Source organism: Rosa chinensis, chromosome 7 (assembly GCF_002994745.2).
Source record: "Rosa chinensis cultivar Old Blush chromosome 7, RchiOBHm-V2, whole genome shotgun sequence".
Classification (NCBI taxonomy): domain Eukaryota; kingdom Viridiplantae; phylum Streptophyta; class Magnoliopsida; order Rosales; family Rosaceae; genus Rosa; species Rosa chinensis.
Genome location: NC_037094.1, coordinates 28,615,399 through 28,638,948, shown reverse-complemented (window position 1 = coordinate 28,638,948; position 23,550 = coordinate 28,615,399). Strand labels below are relative to the sequence as shown.

Here is a 23,550-nt window from a genome sequence, read left to right as displayed (position 1 = left end):
AAGAGAGGACAAATAGTTTGTTTACACTAGCAAATCCTTAAATTTGGATGTGTTAAAGGAACTCATTTAAGTTGAGAAATATAAATAGCTAGAAATGTTACAAGGGTTGAACTACTAATAATTAAGCTTCACTAAATTCAAGGGAGTTCAAAGAAACTCATGTATATGTTAAAAAATTTAAGAGCTAAGGACACCATATTTGTTTAACTACGAGCAAAATTTCATTAAACTCACTCGAGTTTTATAAGAAACTAATTTGTAAGTTACAAAATAATCATCACGGCACTATAGTATGTTTTAATAACATATATACGAACTTTCACTAAATTCACGCAAAGTGTTAATTAAGCAAAACTTATTTATAAGTTATTAAAGTTTTTTTTTTTTTTTGGGGGGGGGGGGGGGGGGGACATGCACCAACACAACCTCGAAAGAGACCACTACATTCGGGAGTCACCGCCCCTCCCTTACTATAATTTTATTGATAAAAATCAAAATAATACAGGGATGACAAGCGGGGGACTAGGCCAAAACCGCTCATACAAACAAAGAGTTACAAAATAAACCAACAAAAGAAAAGTACAAGGAGGAACTCAAAGTAATGAGCCCAAAATAATACAAAACTAAGATGATCTATAGAGAACTCTTGCAGATAAATCATGAACAACCAAGTATTTGATAAAAGACGGGATGTTAATTAAGCCACCAAATCGCCCCCATTGGATACACCACAGTTTGCAAGTTTGTCGGCAACTGCATTACCTTCTCGATAGATATGAGAAACACGGAAATTGAGTTGATGAGCCTGATGAAGACGACTTAACCATTGATTACAGAGCCTCCAAGGAATTAAATTTGGAGAGTCAAAATAATTCACCATGAGCATGGAGTCAGTTTCTAACCATACGTGAGTCCAATTCCTCACCCATGCCACACATATTGCTTCAATTATAGCCAAAATCTTAGCAGCAATTGCACTGGGCACATTAACTTTAAAAGAAAAGGCACCAATAAATTGACCATTAATTAACATATTTGAAAATACCTCAAGAACCACCCGAACCCGGGTTTCTAAGCAACCCCACAATTTGTTAAACTACATAAAACTTTTCACTGAATTCATGGCAGATATATAAATAGAATGAATCATATTACTCAAATTTGGTGTGTACAGTACAACAACTACGAACTCTTTACATACAATCAAGAAACCGAGAAACACATTACAATGGTGTGTTGGGATTTCTACCTCAATAAGATGACGATGAGAGTTGAATATAGTTGAACATAGTACCATAACCATTGCCAACAAGACCAGGACTGGGTATGTGGATGAAGTTCTCTTCTGCAACAATGATGATCCATGTAGGCACCAACTATAGAACTTTCTGTTAAAAAAAAAAAAAAGGTCCGAGACCCTGATTTTCCACAAAAAAACTGTAGACTGTAGACTGTTTTTTTTGGCTAAAATCACATATTCTCACCAAATCTTTCCCCCCCTTACTCATGATTTCTAAGTGATTCTAGAACATGAACTAAGAAACCTAGACCTGATTTTTTTTTTAACGGTTGGAAAGCTGAAAAAATCATTTAAAAAACCAGTTCAACATTTTTGCGGTCCATCACTTGAAATAACTCCTAAAACTTATGTTTTACCAAAGATGAGGTTATGGCATAAGAGAATTTCAATAAAAAATAGTGTTGACAAGGTTTGACATGTTTTGACATGTCACGACATGCAACGAATACTAGAATATGTTAAGACCACTTTTATTCATTTTGTATTACAAAAAAAAAAAAGCAACCCGGCCATTAAATAGCGACACGGGCACTACATATTTTGTCATGATTGAGTAGGAAAAGTTCTCGTAGAACACATGCATGTCTAACCAAATTCATTCAACTATTCTAGATTCAGACTGCAAATGAAAAATATAAATGCATACTATGACTTTGAAGTTGCACTTTATAAGCAATTTTGATTATGTATAGTTGACCAAGGTGATGTAAATTCAGGTCACTCTAAATATCAGACCAAAGAAGAAATAAATAACTGGAAAATAGAGCTACACTAACCCATTTCACCTATATGTTTGACCAAATATATTCCCTAGCCTATTATAAAAACATAAAAAAAACTGAGGATGGTCTCGATTTTCGGGATGTAGAAATAGTCGAGGAAAATTATATGCTGCAACTCGCAGCGCATTGGAATTTCTAATGGTGTTTGACATCAAATTGAATGGGGGCGTTCCTGCAACACAGCTGAAAGGTTAGTTATGCATTAGTGATGGACTGATGGTGGGAGAATACTTATTGACTATAGGATCTACTCTCGGACTTGGTAGCTGGTGAAGGATTTTGAATCACATGAACTGTTTCTTATGTTGCATAACACCACTCTAGCATAGGTGACTGAAGGATTTCAAGTGTTGAAGTTGGAGACTTGTAGTACTGTAATAGTAGTGGTGGTGCTTGCTGGGTGGAGATTGTTGACCTTTGTAGTCAGATATTGTTTTTGTGCATGCTTAACAACAAATGCATCTCTTCTGTGGGAGGTCTTAGTGGTTCGGATGATATGACACTTGAAAGAAATTGCATCTATTTTGCTTTTGATTGGCTTAGTATTGAAACATCACCTATAGTTGACTTTGGGGTGTTTTCCCTGACAAAGAGGAGCGTCGAACCCTTGAGTTGTCCTATAAATCATTTGAGTCGAGGATTGAATCCAAAATGTGTGGTTTACACCAAATCTTTGGTAGCTAGGTTAGTTCAGTAAGCTTTTGTTTTGCAGTATGATCCATATGTACATTGGGGAACACTTTGACCTTGGTTTGCACAATTATACTCAACTTACATAGTGTTGTCTGTTCCTCCTGCAAATTGGTTTCAAGAGTGTGCTCCAACTCTGTCTTCAGATTCTTTCAATTAACTACTTTTCTTTATACTACTGCAGGTTCAAGCTTTTCATGTCTTCCAATATGCTCAAAGATGTTCAGTTTCGTCACCCTGCTAGGAAGTCCAGATCGAAACAACAAAGTCAAGGCTTACGATTGAAAGCTCCCACCAGTGGGATGGTTAAGAGTAAATGTTGATGGAAAGCTTTTGACAGGCTAGGACACCTACAAGGGTGGTGTTATTGGATTTGTAGTGAGAGATTCTGAAGGTATAATTTGTATGGGGCAAATGTACTAAAGACAGAACACACCGAAAAGCATTGGCTGGTAGGGAGTTAGTTCTTGCTCAACCCTCAGTCCAGTAAGTTTCAAGAATGATTCCTTGCTCCTAGAAAACACAGTGCACCACACCGACTAGGAATGCTTCTTAAGGTATTTTGGAGATTGCAAGAGGTGCATTTGCTTGTGCTTATTTCATTTGTCCTGAATATAGGAAGACAACGAAGAAGAAAGCAAGTTACGAATGTAGGATCTACATCACCAACTTGATTTGGATTCTAATAATTCAAAACTACTATTCAATAGTAGTGTTGCATGTATAAATCAATTCATCTGTTCTAGTTTCACGTATAAGTAGCCAAAGTCTGTTAGTTTTTTCACTTTTACTCGCATAGAGTTGCACTTGAGACAGGACACGTGAGGCACGTGTGCTTTTAAAACATTTTGTAAGAGTCCCACATCGAGAAACAGTAGTAACCTAAGGCTCTTCATATACGAATGCTTAGCAATGCAGCTCGTCCCTTCGGGGACATCCGATAAAATTGGAATGATACAGAGAAGATTAGCATGGCCCCTGCGCAAGGATGACACGCATAAATCGAGAAATGGTCCAAATTTTTTTGGGTTTTTTTTTGTTGATCTTATGATTCCAGGTAGTCTACCTTTGCTTTCTGGGTCTTCGTTTTTCTTCGTTTCTGTTTGTTTTATGAATGCACATGAAAAATTGAGATGTTGCCCACCACCTGTTTGATGAAATGCGTCTGAAAACCTCTTCTCTTTCCGATGCTTACTTGAACTCAATATTCCTTATCCTTGGGTTTGAAGAATGGAAATCAGATAAACTTTTTTTTAAATTTTTTTTTAATGCATTTGACTGAGCTACTTGAACAACATCACTATTTGTTCTTGCTGGTTTATACATGCCCCCATATATTCCTGGGCTTAAAAGTTTAGCTCAACTTGTTCCATTCATACTCTTCCTGTTCATATTGTAAAACCTGCAAGTAGTCCTCCTGATTTGGTGTTGAATATCACATGCATGAGAAGCACACAAGTTCAGTCTTGACTCTTGAATGCTGCAGAGGCGATCAAGCTAAAATATTAAATCCCTTTCTGCACATGTGTGTTAATGAGGAAGTATTCCCCATCGTTGATTTTGGATGATTGGATGCCAAATAATACTGTAAGACGAGTTAGTGACTAACGGTAATGGTGTGGTGAAAAAAAAGACAAGTAAGTTGATGAGAATTGTAGTATATTCTTTGTTCCCAAAATGTTTCTTGGGATAGCTAAGTTTACACGGATTGAATACATAATTTCACTTTTTTTCAGTTCAAAATTGGAACCCCGTGATTTTTGCACCAATCGTTGTTGAAGATGCATACAATATTCTCATATGTCTGCTTCATAACTTGTGTATCTTTCAGCTCAGCTCCATTGCAGCTGCAAACACGCACAAGCTTCCCCTAAGCAGAAGCTGAGTCGGTTCAGTTGATGATCAATCATGGCCTCGCCTCTTCTTCATCTTGACTCAGCAGCATGTTCTGAAATTCTGAAGCCTTTTGAATATGAAGTTGGATCCCATTTTCATTTCATCATTCAGTCACACACTTAAGCTGGAAGTGAGATCAAGGAAGGTGTCCTCACTGTAAGGAATTGTAATACCGCCCATGGGATGATCATATCCAAATTCTTCTTCAGCTTGACTCAGTAAATCCATGAATGAAGGTTGGTTCAAGTATGATATTGGAATCACAAATCGCTTCTTCTGGCTCTCTCCAACATAGACCGCAAAATAGCCTTTTGGGATATCTAAGGTTTTTGAAGCTGTCTTGTTTGCATTAGATGAAGATCGGGTAAGACTTCTTTTGGGGCTAACAATTCCAGGCAGCTTGAAACCCATGGCTTCTATATCCCAAGTGGATAAACAATAAAAAGACTTGAAAGGATCTGGGAAAGAGAGAAAGTTTGAATGTTTAATGAATGAGAGGAGTTGAGTTACTGATCATGAATTGGTATGTCTATATATAGATGATGAAAGGGTATGTGGAAGATCATCTGCTACATGAAATGAGTGGTTAACATTGGCACCAATGAGGGACACTAGGTTGTTCCAAATGAAGAAATCACATGGGTTGTCTTGTCCTTCACATAACTCATCCCCCAGCAGATACATATGCAACTGTCGTCTGGTACTTCCTTGAGTTGACAGACAACAGGGACCACCCAAAGTGAGATATCTTCCCGCTTCAGACTTGAAGTTCTACTCTAAGCTGGTGTGTAGGGTTTCTTTGCAGACAAGTATTGGTGGATAACCAAGCCAACCTAGCATGTGGTTTCGCTGCTTCATGTATTATATCTATGATCTCCAGTTCCAACAAGCTGAGGAATTATTTCATCTATGATATGATTGATATCTATGATATCTCTATGATCTCCAGTTCCAACAAGCTGAGGAATTATTTCATTTTTTCTACTCAACTTCTTTTACCCTACCACTAAGAAATTTGGACAGTTACAGGTACATATCCAGATATGGGCGTGGTCGCGCGCGCGCGCACACACACACACATATAATATACTGTTTCCTTGTTCGAACTGGAAATTCTATAATCTTTTGATTACTTGGGTATCAAGAATGGTATTCAGATAATCCTTTTTCAACTCCTACTTGAACTGATATTTAGCGTACAATGGTTTATATCTTCCCTTATTTCTAGATGTTTACTGCACTTTTTATTCATTTTGAAACTCACTGCACTTCAGTTTACATCATTATTGTATATTATGGCACCATTACCTTACTGGTATTTAATTCTCAGAGATTGTAATGCTGCTGATCTGTGCTTGAAAATTCCTCCACATGCACTTCTATATTTTTTTTCTAGGTTTGGTTTTTTCTCTTTCTTTACCCGCAAAATGGAAAGCTATTGTATTCCTCACTTTTCTTTTCCTATTTTTCATCTGCTAAGATATCATCCTTTACCATATTGACAGTTTCTGGCTCTATCTGCAGATATTTTGTGGTAATGTTAATATTGATGTGTCTAATTAGACACCATCTGATATTAGGCATGCCATTGTGAAAAATCAGATGAGCCATTATATCATCAAGTATTATTTCCTTTTCAACATATGCTGTGATTAGGTAATTATATCGCTACAAGAAGATAAATGAGATCATGAAAAATAAGACAAGAAAGTTTATCCGCAATTGAAATATATTCTTTTACATTCCCATATATTGTACATAAGATTAAAAAGACAGCACTTGACTGTCATTGAGTTCAAAATTTGGAGTCTCATGGACTTTAGACTAATTGCTTAGAGAGTATATACAATGTTCATATTTGCCTGCTTCATAAGATGTGATTTGATTCTTCTTCAAAATTTGGAAATCTTTCTTCAGCTCAGAAGTAGCTTCAAGAGTACAGCAGGCTGGTTTCCCGTTAGCACAAGAGTGATTTGATTCAGTGGATGATCAAATTATCAACTGAAGCCTCTTCTTCATTTTGACTCAGCAGTGAGTTTCAAAATGAGGATGTTTTGGATCCAAGATCCGCTTCATTAGTGTTTACTCACACACTTAAGCAGGAAGTGAGATCAATGAAGGTGTCTTCACTGCAAGGAATTGTGATACCACCCATTGGATGATGGTATCCAAATTCTTCTTCAGCTTGACTCAGCAAATCCTGAAACAAAGGTTGGTTCAAATATGATATTGGAACCACAAATCGTTTCTTCTGGCTCTCTCCAACATAGACTGCAAAGTAGCCTTTTGGGATATCTGGTGTCTTTGTGCTAGCAATTTGAGGCAATCGAAAACCCATGGTTTATGTATATTGAAGTGATCAAAGAAGGAAGAAAAGAATTCAAAGGACTTGAAAAAAAGAGAGAGCTTAATTTGATGCTTGCAAGTAGAGGAGTTGATGAGTTTGCTCATGAACCTGATTACGTGTGTATTTATAGAGAAATGGTATGTGGAAAATCATCTGCTACATGAAATTAGTGTTGAAGAGAAACTGACATGGGCTCCAGTAGGAACATTAGCTTGTCAGAAACCACATGGGTTTGTCTTCCTACTGAAATGACATATAAAGCAGACAAGAAGAGGGCTACCACAGGTTTCAATCCATCTACCAAACTATTTTGAAAGATAAGCCAGGGAAATGATAAGAGGTTGCGATCATCTGCTACATGAATGTGAAGCATGCAAGTGGTGAAGAAGGTACATGAAATGAGTTGTCGAATGAGGGTCACTAGCTTCTGAGAAATCATGAAATCACATGGTTTGTCTTGCCATTCTCTTAAGTTAGTATCCTCCCATCAATTTTCCATATATGTGCTACTGATGAAACTCTGTCCAAGATTGTAAAATCATGCCGTCCCAACACCCTATACAGAAAACACAACAATGCGACTAGCAGAAGTTACATTTCTATCCAACAAATAAATGGCAGGCTATAGACACAAGAGTCCTGTCCAACATTGATAATTAATGCTGGTCACGAGTCACAACAAGAATTGGTGGTACTAAGCTACGTAGTCATGCTATATATCTTGAATGGGAGTGTGGAGCCAGCCTAGCATTATGTTATTGTTTTATCTACAATCTACGGTCTCTAGTTTCAACAACCTGGGGAAGTATTGGTTTTGTTTGGTCAGTCTAGAAAGTTCATTTTGATGATCAAGCATGAGGAGAAAATCGGACAGGTACTGATTTAAATACTTCATAATCAGTAGGCAAGATGCGGAACATTGATTCTTTAATGATTAGAATGAACTCCATCTATTAGATTCTTTTGAAAGAATCACCCAATAACTAATGAAAACTATAATTCTATTTGTTTTCACTAATTGCTTACTTATGGTTTGGTTATCTGGGGTTGCTGTGACCTCTGTTTACTGATTTGTTGTACATGTCCTTTAACACAACCTGGGAACTAAGGTTTTTTGTTGTTGTTTTGTTTTTGCTGATTTAAAGACTGAATGGGGAGGAACAGTTAATGGTGATTGTGATTATTCAAAAAAGAAATTAGTTCATTCAAAATGCTTTGGGTTTGTTTTTGCGGAAGCTTGAACAAAAACTTAAATCTAAGAGGGAAAGAAACTAAATTTGGATCCGTATGTAGCTCTTTGGTTTCGCAATCTTTTTTGTCCAAGATCACAAAATAACTTTCCTTTTAAGTTTTTAAATGCTTATATACGACAGTTCAATAAGGCAGTGTATGGGGGACAAGTCTCACATAGAAATAACCACGGTAGGATATGCTCTTCATTTTTCACTAATGATTGCTCTTTGCACACAACCAGTTCTGGTTTGTTATTCTTCATATTGATTCTGCTCATGCATTTGAATGTTCTTTTGTTTTACTTTTTGTTTTGTTTTGTTTTGCTTGTTTATTCATCAACTACTGAACTGTTATTGATTACTCAATATTCCTCAAAAATTAGAACATGTTTTTGAATCAGTCCCATCTTCTTTATGACAGGATGAGTTATTTTTTAACCATGTTATTATGCAGAGAGGCTTTACACCCCTGACCTCAGATAATCAGTGTTTAAGGGATTAATTTGATGTCTTGGTTAATGTGAGGTTACTAGAGACTAGGAGTTGGCCACTACATTGATGTATGTGTAAATTGACTACAGTATGAGTCCATTTTGATATGTAGAAATTTATTTTTCTCTTCAAACGTAGAACATAGTATCTTAGAATTGAGAAGATAGTAAAAGATGTAGAAATACCTCCTTTAATCAGCGTAGGGATTAATTGCCATTGTCCTTTTTAATTCAGGGTGCGTTTGCCTTTTGTGATTGTTAGTCAACATATTACTTTTAATTTTGTTGATTTCTGTTCTTTTTTTCTCGTTTCCTAACTGGATTAGAATAATTTAGTTGTCAAAACACTCACATGGTTAGTCACATACCAATACCAGTGATCTTTTGTTGTTATAACCATTGCAATTATTTCAGTTCACAAGAGTGACTACTCTGATCGAAAACACTGCAAGCTATGATTGATTGATTTTCACACATTTTTATGTTTTAATTCTCAAATATTGCATCTAAGTCCAGATTAATCATGCGAGAAAGACTAAATAGGCATCAAGTATCAACTGGAGATCGATATAAGTTATAAAAGCTATCAACAAACCACTAATAGTAAAAGCTCATTGATTCACAAGTGAAAGGACTACAAACATTGAACCCACAAATATTATTATTCCCACACGACAAAAGCATTACAACTAAAAACATATCGAGCAAACTAATGTACCCATATTACATCAGGGGATGTAAGCGCACTAAAAAAAATTTGTCTTTACAGTATATTAACATGGAAATAAACTATTGGAGTCTAACTAAAGGATAACTATATATCTCCAAACGGAAGCTGTTGAACAAAAGAATTTGAATCATCACCCCGTGGCTTGGTCTTGCTTCTGCTTTCTCCAGAAAGATTTGATTACTGAAATCAAAGGACTTTGCACAATCGAACCAACTATCAGTCTCACCTTCAGACCAGCTGGGGTGGGGTTATCTTATTTTCCTTGAAATTGTTGAGGCTTTTGGTAAGCATCAGAGCAGTAGCATAACACTTGTCCTGAGGAATTTCGAAGCTTCAAGTCAGTAGCAGTATGAGCAGTTGATGACATCAATTTGTTTCTGAAGGCAAAACCTTTTCACCAATGATGAGTCTCACTATTGGATTCAGCTTTTGTTGGCTACTTTTCTTTGTCCTGTAATCGTTAAGCAATTTGACAAGAATGGCCATTTGTGAAGGAGGTAAGAGCCTTGTGAGCACGGTCAACAGCAGAGGAACATCAACTATTTGAGTAGCTGTCATTCTCTAAAAGCAGCAATAGCATTAGTACTAGCAGTTCTCCTCTAAATAAATGCACTAGTTAAAGCGCTCCCTGTGTAGATGTTGGATAATCCTTCATGAAAGGAAAGGCCTTGAAGCTTACAACATAAGTAGGAAAAAGTGGGAGTTCATGAAAGCAACATATAATACCTTAGCTATATGGTAAAAATGCTAGTTGTATCAAAAGCTAAATTTTCAACCAAGAGGTAGTTGTCAAACAAGTAAATCCTAGTAGTAAACCTATTACCAATTATTTCCAAAATGAACTTTACAGAACATACCAAATGAACATTACGAAATGATATGCACGAAACATAGTTTGTGACTAGATAGCAACAGAACAAAACCATACATGGTCACTAACCTCTTGACGAATTGTTTCCAAACAGTTGTAACACATCCCTCACATCTACACCAGAAGGATTTATGGCTAGTTCATCACAGAAGATACGGTTGATTACCTTAAGCACTTCAAGAAGTGCTGCAAGATATCCACATTCATCAGTCTTTAACTCAGCATGAGACTTGCATTTAGGTAGGCCCATTTTGTGCCTAAAGAAACAATACTTCTCGACAACGATTAGATTGTCCCGGCTTTCCTTTGTCCATGCCGCTTCTGTATCATCAAGAATCAAAACATTAGAATAATTGCAGCCAACCACAGCATCCAGACTCTTATATATCCTCACGATTCCGTGATCCTCGCAGGATATGACTCTAGAACTGGAAGGGAAATACTCCTTCCTAGGATCAAGCAGGGCAGCCATTAGACCCGCATAGTACCGGTTACCCTTTGTGTATATGTACAGCTCAAACATCTTGCTGGCTTCATCCAAGAATCTCCAGACAAAGGGCCTGAGCTTGGTGATCACAGTTTCAAGCACGAAAACATCTCGATGAGGATGGGTTCCGATCTTGAGATAGTCTTCTTCAGGTGTCAGATTACAGAGTTGAGTGGTGTGGAGGAGTGTGTGATCCAGATCAAGAACCAAGTGGAGCTTTCTGGAGTTGGAATTGAAACTCAGTGCTCTGGCAAAATTAGGGTTAGAACAACATTTTGAAACTTGAAAAGAAGAAGCTTTTGGAAATGAAACATTACCATTGACATCCAGATTTTCCTGAAACAACGTTGGTTTTGCCATCTCCGGCGAGTCGAGAGTGGAATTGAAACCTCGGATCGAGACAGAAAGGGAGAGAGGGAAAGCACATTGATTTAGGAAAGAGAGAAAGAGAGACAGAGACAGAGAGAGCTATAAAGGAGTAGAATATATACGCGGTTGAATATGCGGGGAGTAGAATATACGCGTTTTTATTACTGTATAAAGCGTGTTTTATACAAAAAGTGTAAAAATAAAAAATAAATATAAAGGTTTTTTTTTTTTTTTTTCAAAAAATATTGAACTTAAAATGAGGTTAAATTGCTATTGGACGTGGTTTTTTTTAGGGTCCTTGACCAAAAGCCCTAAAATAAACTAAAGTTATCTCACTTACCCTAACAACAGATTTTTATTCTCACTAACTCAAATTAGAGTATAAAGACCAGTCTACCCTCAACCTAATTAAATAACTACATCAATGCCACACACTCTCTGTCTCTTCTCTCTCTCTCTCTCTCACGATTTGGCCACATCCCCGTCGGCGTGGTCGCCGGTCGTAGGAAACGAAGACAACAATGAGATCGTGCGGAAGTTCGAAACGGATCTTCAAATTTCGCCGACGAAGAAGGCGAGGATGTGAGTGATGGTCGAGATCGACCTCCTTGGCGGTCCAGAACAACCTCACCGGAGAAGATGGTTTCCATCCCCTTGGGTCCTGGCCCTCCAGTCTCTCTCTCTCTCTGCCATGAAAGCTCTGTCGCTCTATCCTCGTCGAACTCAGTCCTGGTGCCATCTGGTTTCTCTCTCTCTCTCTCTCTCCAATCTCCAGTTCCAGCGGAGGAGCACTCTGCCTTCTTCCTCTTGCTGCTCCAGCAATGAGCTCAACGACGTCTCTTACTGAAGACGTTGCTTCTGGTCAGCTCGTCAGCTCTCCGGTTCTGGATCTGGACCAAGACACTAAACGACATCTCCGACTGAAGACGACTTTTGGTCTTGAGTCTCACGGTTGAACTTCGATAGGGTGCCCAAATCATTTTTTTTTTTAAGCTATGGGACAGAAGGAAAGAAAAAAGAAGTTTTGAATGTCTATTGGGGGGGCGGGGGGAAATAGACGTCTATTGGAGGGCAATAGATCTATTGAATTGATATAATCTCTTCCTTTTTTTTCTTTAATCAAAGTTTTATTTGTCTAATTCTAGGAAGATTAGTTCTCATTCCGGCAACTGAAAGTTCTATTAGGGGGCAATAGAGGTATATTGCCCCTCTATTAGGGGGTAATAGATGTCTATTGGGGGCAATAAACCTTTCCGGTCAGGTTTTCATAAAAGTCCGATGGGCGGCGGCCGGTGACCGGAATCCACCTTCTTATATTCTATTTGGGTTTTTTCTCACACTTTCATTTGGTTCCTTTTTTGTGCCTTCTTCCATGATCTTCTTTCTATGAGAAACTCAATCTGAAATAATCACAAAAGAGTTTAATTTTTTTATAGAAATATATCAGAACTTTACTGACCTTGAGAGTTATAAGTTGATATTTGAATGGACTTGATGAAAGCTATGTTAATCTGCAATCAAACAGTGAAAGGACTAAGATTTTTATGCACTCATGCAAGTTGCCAAAGAAAAGGCAGCCTGCATTTTCCCTTCATTGTAGTTTATGGCGCTACTTTTTCCTCGAGCAGACATCAAAATCAAGCAATGAATTTACCTTAGAGAATCATTTTACAACTAACTTCCTTACCCGCATAAGATGAAGAAAGAAGGAAGAAGAAAGAGGAAATAACTACTTCTGTCAAAGAGTTTTGAGATTCAATGAATTGTTCTTTGCTTCATTTCAACAATTATCCTATTAAAATTGAAAATTTTGTGAACAGAAATGAGTAAAGATCGATTAGACCATGATGTTACAAAGAACTTGGAAAACAATTAATCAATATAGAAAAAGGTACTAACAAAAGAATGAGATAAGTTTGTCCATCCCACTCTGTTTTCTTCACTTTTTAACTAAAGAGAACTTAGTTAAACAAAGCCATCAAATATAAGACACCAGGACTACAATTTAATTGCATACCTGAGTGGGATTGGATAAGAACTGTAAATTCTAAAAAATTAAATAAGAGAAAAAATATTCAAAATGAAAATTGCATGCATACCAAAACCATGAGATAAGTTTCATTTGTGGTAATTGCTGGACGCCAATTCATTTTGGTCTTTTGTGCAAACTGTAAAATGTGTTCTCTTTTGTTATTTTCCTTTTCATTTCATTTGTCTATGTACTCAATGCTTGATTGCTTGTTCATAGCGATACCCAATTGTAATTGACACCCAAAATCAACATGTAAATACAATCCAATGGAATAAAAACAACAGAAAAACCTAAACAAATTGTCAACGTTGATGGTTTTCCACTCTGGCACTTGGTGCTGCAACTAACCACGAAAACCTAGCAAAGGAGAAAAATTCTTCTACGACCCATAAAAAAAAAAAAAAAAAAAAAAAAGGTGTTTGTGTTCCGTAGACACTGTCACACGTAAGGACAGTTATAAAAAAAAAATAATAAAAAAAAAATAAAAAAATAAAACACAACACACATAGATTTGGAGCAATCAATGGCTTAATGAATTTTATCGAAAAAAAAATCATACCTTAATGAAGAGAGAACAGTAGGAACGCATAAATTAATTGGGAACGCAAGATCAAAGGAACGACTTACCTTACTTGAATGAAGATTCAAAGAACGTGTAGGGTATCTCCTGTGTTGATAAACCCATTCCTCATGAATTTGGGTATCTCGAAAAGTTTGTCAATTAGAAAAATTATCAATTATGAGGAATCGAAAATGGCAAAAACTAAACCTGATAGAACCTCCTTTGATCCGGCTTTAATGTCATAATTTCATCGATCTTCCTGTGTTGCAGTGAAGCAAGTATGCCTACGGGAGAGATTAAACACAATAAAGGAAGAAAGTGTTATTGGAAAAAAGAAATTGAGTTCGAGTGGGAGTGGGAGTTAGTAACTTCTTTTCTTCCTCAAAACGTGGCCATGGGTTTACTGCTAACTGTAAGAGGGAGTTGTGCATTTCTCTTTTTACCCTTTATGTATTAAATTTCTAACAATAATTAATTTAATAAACCAAGGGCAATCACAAGAATTTTTGAAAATTTAACCTTAAGCCTTATTGGCTTAATTAATATAGAAAATTACACAGTAGCACCAGACCAAAGATATAAACACAGAAAACCCACATTCAAATAGTTTTATACAAATAAGGACACAAGCTCAGGCCCAAAACCTAATAAAACAGGCCTGGCTCCGAATGTTAATGGAAAATGATCAAATTGCTCAGTTTTCATCACAATTTACGGGCATGCCATTGACATAATACACAACAACCAAAAAATCCCAAAACGCAAAATGCAAAACGCAATCAGAAACCCTAAAATCTCCACCGATGGATCCAACGCAGTAGCAACGTAAGGTTTTCTTCAATTTTGACGGATCCAACCCAATTTCTCTGTCCCTCTCACCTCTTATCGATCCAATTCCTCAATCCCACGCAGGCACAATTCCATTCACCATTATCGCCTGAGATTCAAACCAGATTTGATTATGTTTGGGGTTTTGGATGTGATCCGTGTGAAATCGGAGACAAATGGCTTACCTTAGGAGAGCGGATTTGGACGGAGATGGCAGGATCAGCGGAGCTGAGGCCGTCGCTTCCTTTCAGGGCGCCAATTTTCCCAAACTAGTTCTTGCTCAGGTTCTTCATCCTTTGGCTTTAATCTTCAAATTTGATTTGTTTCTCAACATCTGGTATTGTGGATTATTGAGCTTGAATATCGGAATATCATAGTTGATAGTGAGTAGAGAGACTTAGAATTCTGTCTGTCATTTTTGAAGCAACTTCACAGTCACTGGCTTGGAAAAATTGGAGTAAATGCTTGCTTTGGATTAGTTTGTTATATACATTACCGCATTAACGACGTGAAAGAGTTGGAGGAATTTTGATGATGCTGTGTGTTTGTGCTTATTTGGAGCTGTTACCACTGAGTCTATTGGTTCCTTTGCAATTCAAAACTTTGCCTGGTACTGAGAGTTTGAGTAGCACATGATTTTACATGGCTTGGGTTAGTACATTGTATGAGACAGAATGGAAAAATATATTTTATAGTAACAGAGATAATTTTTTATATGAGCTCGTCTCAGTTCGACTCTGTTTTGGTGCTTGTTTCTGCATTATGTCTAGAACATCATGATCTTGTGCTTTCAATATTTGACAATATTTGAATGACCGATTGACATTAATGTTGTTATGGAAAGATTGTTACAAATGCAATGTAGTTCTTACATGGCTCCAAGTATACCACGTAAGCTATGTGAGCTTCTATCTCAGTTTCTATAAAATTTCATTACTTTCTGTATGTCTTTGGTTATCAATTGATGCGGTGCTTTTTCCAGAGAAGCTAGGATATGGTATATATAGAAGGTGAAACCATGTGAATGTGATCAAGGTAGGTAAATAAAGTTCAAACAAGCAGATGTGTTTAAATGCATACATAATATGATTTGATATGCTACTGTTCAAATTGAAATGATATGCAACTTTATAGTTTATTGTTTATGTTAATGATTTGATCTGCTACTGTGTATAGGTGCAAAAGGGAGATGTCACAACAAAATCGATGAGAAGAAAAGCTCCGGCACATAGGAAAAAGTTTCCAAGCACAAGAGTAAAGAGACAAAAGCAGAAAAAAGTGGAACAAGAAAGGGAAGAAGAGGAGGATGAAGAAGAGGAGGAAGAAGATGAGAAGGAACAAGACAAGGGAGAAGAGGACAATGACGTAGAGGAGGAGGAAGAAGAAGATAACAATGGAGCAAGAAACAAAGGCAAAGACCAGAAACAATCATATTGCCAATACAAGTGCAATATGATTATGAGTGCAGTAGCAGGATTGGACAAGTGCAGTACCAGGATTAGGCAATGTCGAGTGCAGTAGCAGAACACGAGTTCAAGTGCAGTAGCATAATTGGACGAGTATAAGTGCAGCAAGCGCAGTAGCAGGATTGGACGACTGCAGTAGCAGGATTAGGCAATGATGAGTGCAGTAGCAGAACACGAGTAGAAGTGCACTAGCATAATTGGACGAGTATGAGTGCAGCAAGAACTTGATGAGTATGAGTACAACGAGTGCAGTAGCAGGATTAGGCGATGACGAGTGCAGTAGCAGGATTAGGCGATGATGAGTGCAGTGGCAGAACTAGACAAGTATGAGTGCAGTAGCAGGATTACGCGATCACGAGTGCAGTAGCACAACACGAGTACAAGTGCAGTAGCAGAACTGGACAAGTATGAGTGCAGCGACTGCAGTTGCACGATTGGACGAGTGTAGTAGCAGAATTAGGCAATACGATGAGAGTAGTAGGAGAATGAGGTTTTTTGAAGTAACATAAAGGGATTATTCTAAAAAAAAAAAAAAAGTAACATAAGCGGATTGTTCTAAAAGAAAAAAATAATAATAATAACATAAACGGATTATTCCAAAAAAAAAAGTAAGATAAAAGGATTATTCTAAAAAAAAGGGGTAAAGGAATTAGAAGTCAAAAGAAGTAGTTAAGGGTAAAAAAGTAAATTAACCCGTGATATGTAGTAAGTGGAGAGCAAATTGTCCTTATTTGTAAGATTTAATCCTTGTAAATGAATTAGAAGTCAAAAGAAGTAGTTAAGGGTAAAAAAGTAAATTAAATCATGACATGTGGCAAGGGGAGAGCACATTGTCCTTATTTGTAAGATTTAGTTATTATATGTTTAATTCAATCTTTAATGGATGTATTTGTTAAGTCATTTTTTGTCAATAACTTATATGTAATTTGTTATAATTAATATTGATATATATATATATAAGTGTGTGTATGTATATTTTTTTTTACGAAGGATCGATATATGTATAATGAATAAAAAAAAAAAAAGCCAAAACAACAATTTTTGTAAAAGAATGTCAAAAAATTTAGAGTTACTAGATTTTGGAATGATAAGATGATTTTTTTTATTTGAGAATTATATAGCATGATTTGACAAATAGGTGATGTCTCTACCTCCAATTTTAGGTCCCGCAAAGTTGTGAAGTGGATGACGCATGTGAATGACCTACCTAGTCCAAAATTTTTGCTTGAGCTAGTAAACTACCAGGTAAAAGTAGAAGTGTCATGAAAAAAATGCATTTACAAACTTTAAGTTCCAATATATCCACTATATATAATATATAAACAATTCACTTCCTCAACTCCTCATTCTATCTTGTTCTCCATCAACTCTCGTTCTATACATCTAGCTACGTGGCACAGTTACCTATATTTCGTTTTCCCTCTCTTCTCTCATTACTCTTCCTTCAATTACCATGCCTCTTGGAAAGCCTCATTATCCTTTTCTCCTATAGGCAACTGAAGAGAAGTTCACTATTTATGGTCTATGGCCGCAAAACACTTTTCCAAGCCCTTCCTTGTGTTATATATTCTTTGCCTGTTGTTCATGGTTTTCAGCGGCTGGCATATGGTAGGTAGCAAATATTCTGTCCAATGCAAAACACAGAGAATGGCTGAGAGAAATTGTGCTTGTCCGGTGGACCACTTCAAAGCAAAGTATGAGTTCGTGGACAACTTCTACGAGGAAGGTGGCCGGTGAGAATAAACTCTACACGGTCGGGCCTAATTAAACTCTATACGGTTCATATGGATGAGCCATATAATTTTGTAAGAGCAACTCCAACCATGGAGTCAAAAGCCAAAATAGCTCCCCCAATCAAAATCCACAACCCCCAACAATAGGCAATATGTAGTCATGCAGTCATTTTGACTCAAAAGCCAAAAGTCTAGTCAAACTGGCTAAAGAATGTAGAACGAAAGCCATATTGGCTTCTATGGGAACAGATGTGGGCCCCAGCGTCCACTTGCAGACCTTCTGATTTGGTTGAAGCTGGTTGTACAAATTTATGAACTTGTAAGTCATATCTCGTACGTATCATAGATTTCCTTGGTGTATTAGGGAAGTGTACATCAATATTTTGGAATCTCTTCACTAGTCAATTATTCGGGGTATGTATCCCTTATGCTTGTCTACTTATTCTTCCTTCATTGTTCTGCCTTCTGTGAGATTGTTCTGCCTTCTGTGAGGAATCTACCTTAAAACTAGGATCAATCGTGTTCATATCGCAAGAGATCATAATCATCATATTCAAATGAATACTACACTCTTGAGACCTTCAAAAAGGAGATCCACAAGCCACAAATGACCGTCGGATTAGAACTGAAAGCATGTCGTATTACATGATCTAGGGATATCAGTGCAAGAAAAGTTTAGAAATGCTCGTTTCTTCTTTCACTTCTTTAATAATATAGCAATCCGTTATTAGTTAATAGGATTCTGAATTGCCTCATACAAGTTTAAGCCAGCTGATGTTCATGAGACTTGGAAAACACTGCAAGCTATGATTGATTGATTTTCACACATATATTTTTATGTTGTAATTCTCAAATATTGCATCTAAGTCCAGATTAATCATGCGAGAAAGACAAAATAGGCATCAAGTATCAACTGGAGACTGCACATTATGTCAGATCGATATAAGTTATAAACTGAATCAACCATACCAAATCTAGGAGATATACTTTTGCAGAACCTTGCCTAACATCAAATTAACGACAGTGATTACTAAGGAGATGACCATGATCACCCCTGAGCATTTACAGATAACCAATACATGATCAAACAATAACAGGTTTTAAGATCCTACTCCCATTTCATTCTCAAATTACATGATGTTTGATCAAATACTGTATCTACAAAATACCCCGCTCTCTATCGTCTTCACCCAAAAGCACATTTTTCAACTTTGGCATCCGAGTATACTTGAGAGGCATTGTTTCCATGTCTTTCCCATCACTACTATGCTAAGGAACTTCAAGTCGAATTGAATGCATAAACGAAGATATCAACAAACCACTAATAGTAGAAGCTAATTCATTCACAAGTGAAAGGACTACAAACATTGAACCCACAAATATTATTATTCCCACATGACAAAAGCATTACAAATAAAAGCATATCAAGCAAAATAATGTACGCATATTACATCAGGGGATGTAAGTGCATTAAAAAAAAAAATTGTCTTTACAGTTTGTTAACATGGAAATAAACTATTGGAGTCTAACTAAACGATAACTATATATCTCCAAAGGGAAGGTGTTGAACAAAAGAATTTGAATCATCACCCCGTGGCTTGGTCTTGCTTCTGCTTTCTCCAGAAAGATTTGATTACCGAAATCAAAGGACTTTGCACAATCGAACCAACTATCAGTCTCACCTTCAGACCAGCTGGGGTGGGGATATCTTGTTTTCCTTGAAATTGTCGAGGGGTAAGCATCAGAGCAGTGACATAACTGTCTCGTCCTGAGGAATTTGAAAGCTTCAATCACTACCAGTATGAGTAGATGATGACATCAATTTGTTTCTGAAGGCAAAACCTTTTCACCAACGACGAGTCTCACTATTGGATTCAGCTTTTTTGTTGGCTACTTTTCTTTGTCCTGTAATCGTTAACCAATTTGACAAGAATCGCCATTTGTGAAGGAGGTAAGATCGCCTTGTGAGCACTGTCGACAGCAGAGGAACATCAACTATTTGAGTAGCTGTCATTGTCTAAAAGCTGCAATAGCATTAGTACTAGCAGTTCTCCTCTAAATAAACTCACTAGTAGAAGTGCTCCCTGTGTAGATGTTGGATAATCCTTCAAGAAAGGAAAGGCCTTGAAGCTTACAACATAAGTAGGAAAAACGAGGGAGTTCATGAAAGCAACATATAATATTTCTTCTTAGAACCCTTCAGAATAATTATGTCTTTGGCTGCATGCTTTTCCTTTCATCCTTAAACCATACTTGAACAGTATCCTTCCCATGTTTTGGGAGGTATTGATTTATTATTATTATTATTATTTTTATGATTTTTTCTCTATATGGTAAAAATGCTAGTTGTATCAAAAGCTAAAATTTCAACTAAAAGGTAGTTGTCAAACAAATAAATTTTAGTAGCAACCCTATTACGAATTATTTCCAAAATGAACTTTACAGAACATATCAAACGAACATTACGAGATGATATGCATGAAACATAGACTGAAATTAGACAGCAACAGAAGAAAACCATACATGGTCACTAACCTCTTGACGAATTATTCTGGAAAAGTTAAAGGCACGGTCAGTTTGCATTGATCCTCAAGGTATGAAGTGGTATTTAGCAGAAAATGGAATGGGATATTCTTTTCCTCTTTTCAAGCAGTCTCAACTTCTTCCAAGATGCCTAACACATTACAAAAATGCAGATTCCGCCATCTTAGGCAGATCACCGGCTTGATTTGGTCAATTAGAAACGGTTTCCAGGATGCCTAACAACCTTCAACAATTGTTTCCGAACAGTTGTAACACCTCCCTCACATCTACACCAGAAGGATTTATGGCTAGTTCATCACAGAAGATACGGTTGATTACCTTAAGCACTTCAAGAAGTGCTGCAAGATATCCACATTCATCAGTCTTTAACTCAGCATAAGACTTGCATTTAGGTAGGCCCATTTTGTGCCTAAAGAAACAATACTTCTCGACAACGATTAGATTGTCCTGGCTTTCCTTTGTCCATGCCTCTTCCGTATCATCAAGGATCAAAACATTAGAATAATTGCAGCCAACCACAGCATCCAGACTCTTATATCGCCCCACGATTCCATGATCCTTGCACGATTTGACTCTAGAACTGGAAGTGAAATACTCCTTCCTAGGATCAAGCAGGGCAGCCATTAGACCCGCATAGTACCGGTTACCCTTTGTGTATATATACAGCTCAAACATCTTGCTGGCTTCATCCAAGAATCTCCAGACAAAGGGCCTGAGCTTGGTGATCATAGTTTCAAGCACGAAAACATCTCGATGAGGATGGGTTCCGATCTTGAGATAGTCTTCTTCAGGTGTCAGATTACAGAGTTGAGTGGTGTGGAGTAGTGTGTGATCAAGATCAAGAACCAAGTGGAGCTTTCTGGAGTTGGAATTGAAACTCAGTGCCCTAGCAAAATTAGGGTGAGAAGAACAATTTGAAACATGAAACGAAGAAGGAAATGAAAGATTACCATTGAGACCAAGATTTTCCTTCTCCTGAAGCAACATTGGTTGAGACAGAGTTGCCATCTCTGGCGAGTCGCTCCTGAATTCAAATGCGGGCAAAAGAAATAAACTCTAGAATCGAATCAAGTAGGCAAAGAATTGAGAGTGGAATCGAAACCCTAGGAGATCTGAGACAGAAAGGGAGGGGGAAAGCACAATTGATCTAGGAAAGAGAGAGCGGGAGAGAGCTAACGGCTATAAAGGAGTAGAATATACGCGTAGGTGTTACATGGTTGAATACGCATTTTGATTTTGATACAAATATCATAACTGTATAAGCGAGTTTTATACAAAAAGAGTAAAAAATAGTTTTTTTATTTTTTTTTTATTTTTTTAAATATCTATTTATCTATCTCTACTATTATAAAGGCAAGTCAAAATTTAGTATCAAAGGTTTCACCAAATTTTGAAATACCTACAATATCCTTTAGAATAAAAGCACAAGCTCATAGTGAGATTATCTAAAAATGTTATTATAGTAAAAATAAAAATAACAAAAATAAACCTAAAATGGAGGAACTGGATGAGAAGAAAACTTCAATACGTTCTCATATTTTCAACAATAACAAGTGCATCGCATGGTTATGAGGCTTGTACTATTATTAAGAGAATATGCTTTGTTAACCAAAATTTAAGATTTTGACAGACTTGACCCTAGAAGATTAATAAATTTTGAGAATTAATTAAATCACAAGGATAATTAAGACATTTACAAAATGTATTTTTATTAAAAAAAATAAAAAAGGTACCCACAACCCACTTTTTTCTCAGCTATAACCAACTTTTTTATTTTTTATTTTCTGAAGAAAAAAAAAAAAAAAAAAAAACTTGCACATGCAGAGCATATGTGGAGAAATGTTAGTTGAACTTTAAGAAAATGGACAATGATAAAAAAAGGTCATTTTAAAGTACCCAATGATAATCCAGATACCACAAATGTCTCCATGATAATTAAGGTCACCTGATAACTACCTACCACTAGAGTTAAACTTAATTACAAAAACTGCCACTAAACTTAATTACAAAAACTGCCACTGGCAAATCTCCCTAGTCCCTCCCTCCCGTTAACTAAGCCTGTCTGAAACCTTATCTGAATATCCCTCTCTCTGGTAGCATGCCGATTTCTTGGACTTGCTTCGGAGTTCCACGCGCCATCTTCGTCAACCGAGAGCCCATCGTCATTGACGAGGTCAGCACCGGAACTTCGCCCGGAGCAGCTCATTTCCGCCAAGGAGGATGCCGCTAACAACTTCGCCCGTGGCCATACACCATCGGCAAAGAGATCGTCGATCTCTGCTTGGATCTGAAAGAAACCAAACCAGTCTTGTTTAGTTACTCTCATCTTCTGCCTCAGTCTTCTCTAAAATCCCTTAACCCCAACAAAATGGCTTCGCGTCGGCTCTTATCCCCTCTTCTCCGATCCCTTTCCAGATTTTCGATCTCAAACCATAACCCTACCCTATCAACCCCCTCACAATCACCTCCCTGCGCTTGGCTGTACGCCCGCCTCCTCCGGAATGCTCTTCTTACCAGCCACCGCTTGCTCCACACCTCTTCTTTGATCACCGTAAGCTCCCAAATTCACTTTATTTATATAATTTGTGGTGGTTTTCATTAGATTACTGGTTAGTACAAGCTTGCCATTAAGAAATTTTAGGGCTTTAGTAGTTGAAATGAATTGAACATTGATTGGTTACTGTGCTGTTCTGTATGGTACACATTGTATTGTTCAGCTGATTGATCCGTATTTCTGGCTTCTGGTGTTGAAAAGCTTTAGTCTTGCTTGTTACGTTGTGTGGGGATCAAGTTGTACATTGATTATTAGCTAAAAGGTTATGTATATGTCAGATTCCGGGATCATGTTGCCATTAGACTTTGATAAGAAATGTCAGGCTCTAATGATGGTTGATGTTAAAAAGTGTTGATTTTGTGCTTGTATGAAGGTATACCTTGACTTTGCTTGATTTATGTGTTGTTGCAGTCTTGTTCTGTCCAGTGCAAATGATATTTCAGTTGATTGATCAACATTTCTGGCCTCTTCTATCGGAAGGCAGGGATCAAGTTGCACATTGATTGTGGTTAGTTTTGACATAGTGGTATGCATTTTGAATGTGCAAAATGTTAACCAAGGAGGTAAAAGATCTTAACTTATCTGTGGTTGGTTGCTACTTGTTATGCAAATGAAGAGGAGGATGAATTCGGCAAT

At 37.1% G+C, this 23,550-nt stretch overlaps 4 protein-coding genes and 1 non-coding gene across 6 annotated transcripts; 2 read left to right on the top strand and 3 right to left on the bottom strand.

Moving 5' to 3' along the window:
- The first annotated feature begins 3,693 nt into the window (after positions 1 to 3,693).
- Positions 3,694 to 3,796, top strand: LOC112181075. Its single transcript, XR_002928683.1, has one exon. It is a non-coding gene; the product is annotated as a U6 spliceosomal RNA (small nuclear RNA).
- Positions 3,797 to 4,543: 747 nt separating this feature from the next.
- Positions 4,544 to 5,166, bottom strand: LOC121050741 (auxin-induced protein 15A-like). The gene has a single exon (XM_040511774.1). It carries the CDS (start codon positions 5,077 to 5,079, stop codon positions 4,780 to 4,782), a length of 300 nt encoding a protein of 99 aa, XP_040367708.1. The 5' UTR covers positions 5,080 to 5,166; the 3' UTR covers positions 4,544 to 4,779.
- Positions 5,167 to 6,366: 1,200 nt separating this feature from the next.
- LOC112179816 (auxin-induced protein 15A) lies at positions 6,367 to 7,125 on the bottom strand. The gene has a single exon (XM_024318297.2). It carries the CDS (start codon positions 7,004 to 7,006, stop codon positions 6,755 to 6,757), a length of 252 nt encoding a protein of 83 aa, XP_024174065.1. The 5' UTR covers positions 7,007 to 7,125; the 3' UTR covers positions 6,367 to 6,754.
- Positions 7,126 to 9,364: 2,239 nt separating this feature from the next.
- On the bottom strand, positions 9,365 to 11,218 carry LOC112178959 (RNA polymerase II C-terminal domain phosphatase-like 4). 2 transcript variants are annotated; one of them, XM_024317243.2, is made up of 3 exons: positions 11,144 to 11,204; positions 10,409 to 11,073; positions 9,365 to 10,029 (listed from the first exon to the last, which is right to left on the bottom strand). In XM_024317243.2, exons 2-3 carry the CDS (start codon positions 10,860 to 10,862, stop codon positions 10,004 to 10,006), a joined length of 480 nt encoding a protein of 159 aa, XP_024173011.1. In that variant the 5' UTR covers positions 10,863 to 11,073; positions 11,144 to 11,204; the 3' UTR covers positions 9,365 to 10,003. The 2 variants fall into 2 exon arrangements, with proteins under 2 accessions (XP_024173011.1, XP_024173010.1); XM_024317242.2 differs by having other exon boundaries at positions 10,409 to 11,218.
- A 3,575-nt stretch (positions 11,219 to 14,793) lies between these two features.
- On the top strand, positions 14,794 to 16,138 carry LOC112177739 (DNA ligase 1-like). Its single transcript, XM_024315999.1, has 2 exons — positions 14,794 to 14,901; positions 15,794 to 16,138. Exons 1-2 carry the CDS (start codon positions 14,794 to 14,796, stop codon positions 16,136 to 16,138), a joined length of 453 nt encoding a protein of 150 aa, XP_024171767.1.
- Positions 16,139 to 23,550: the final 7,412 nt, after the last annotated feature.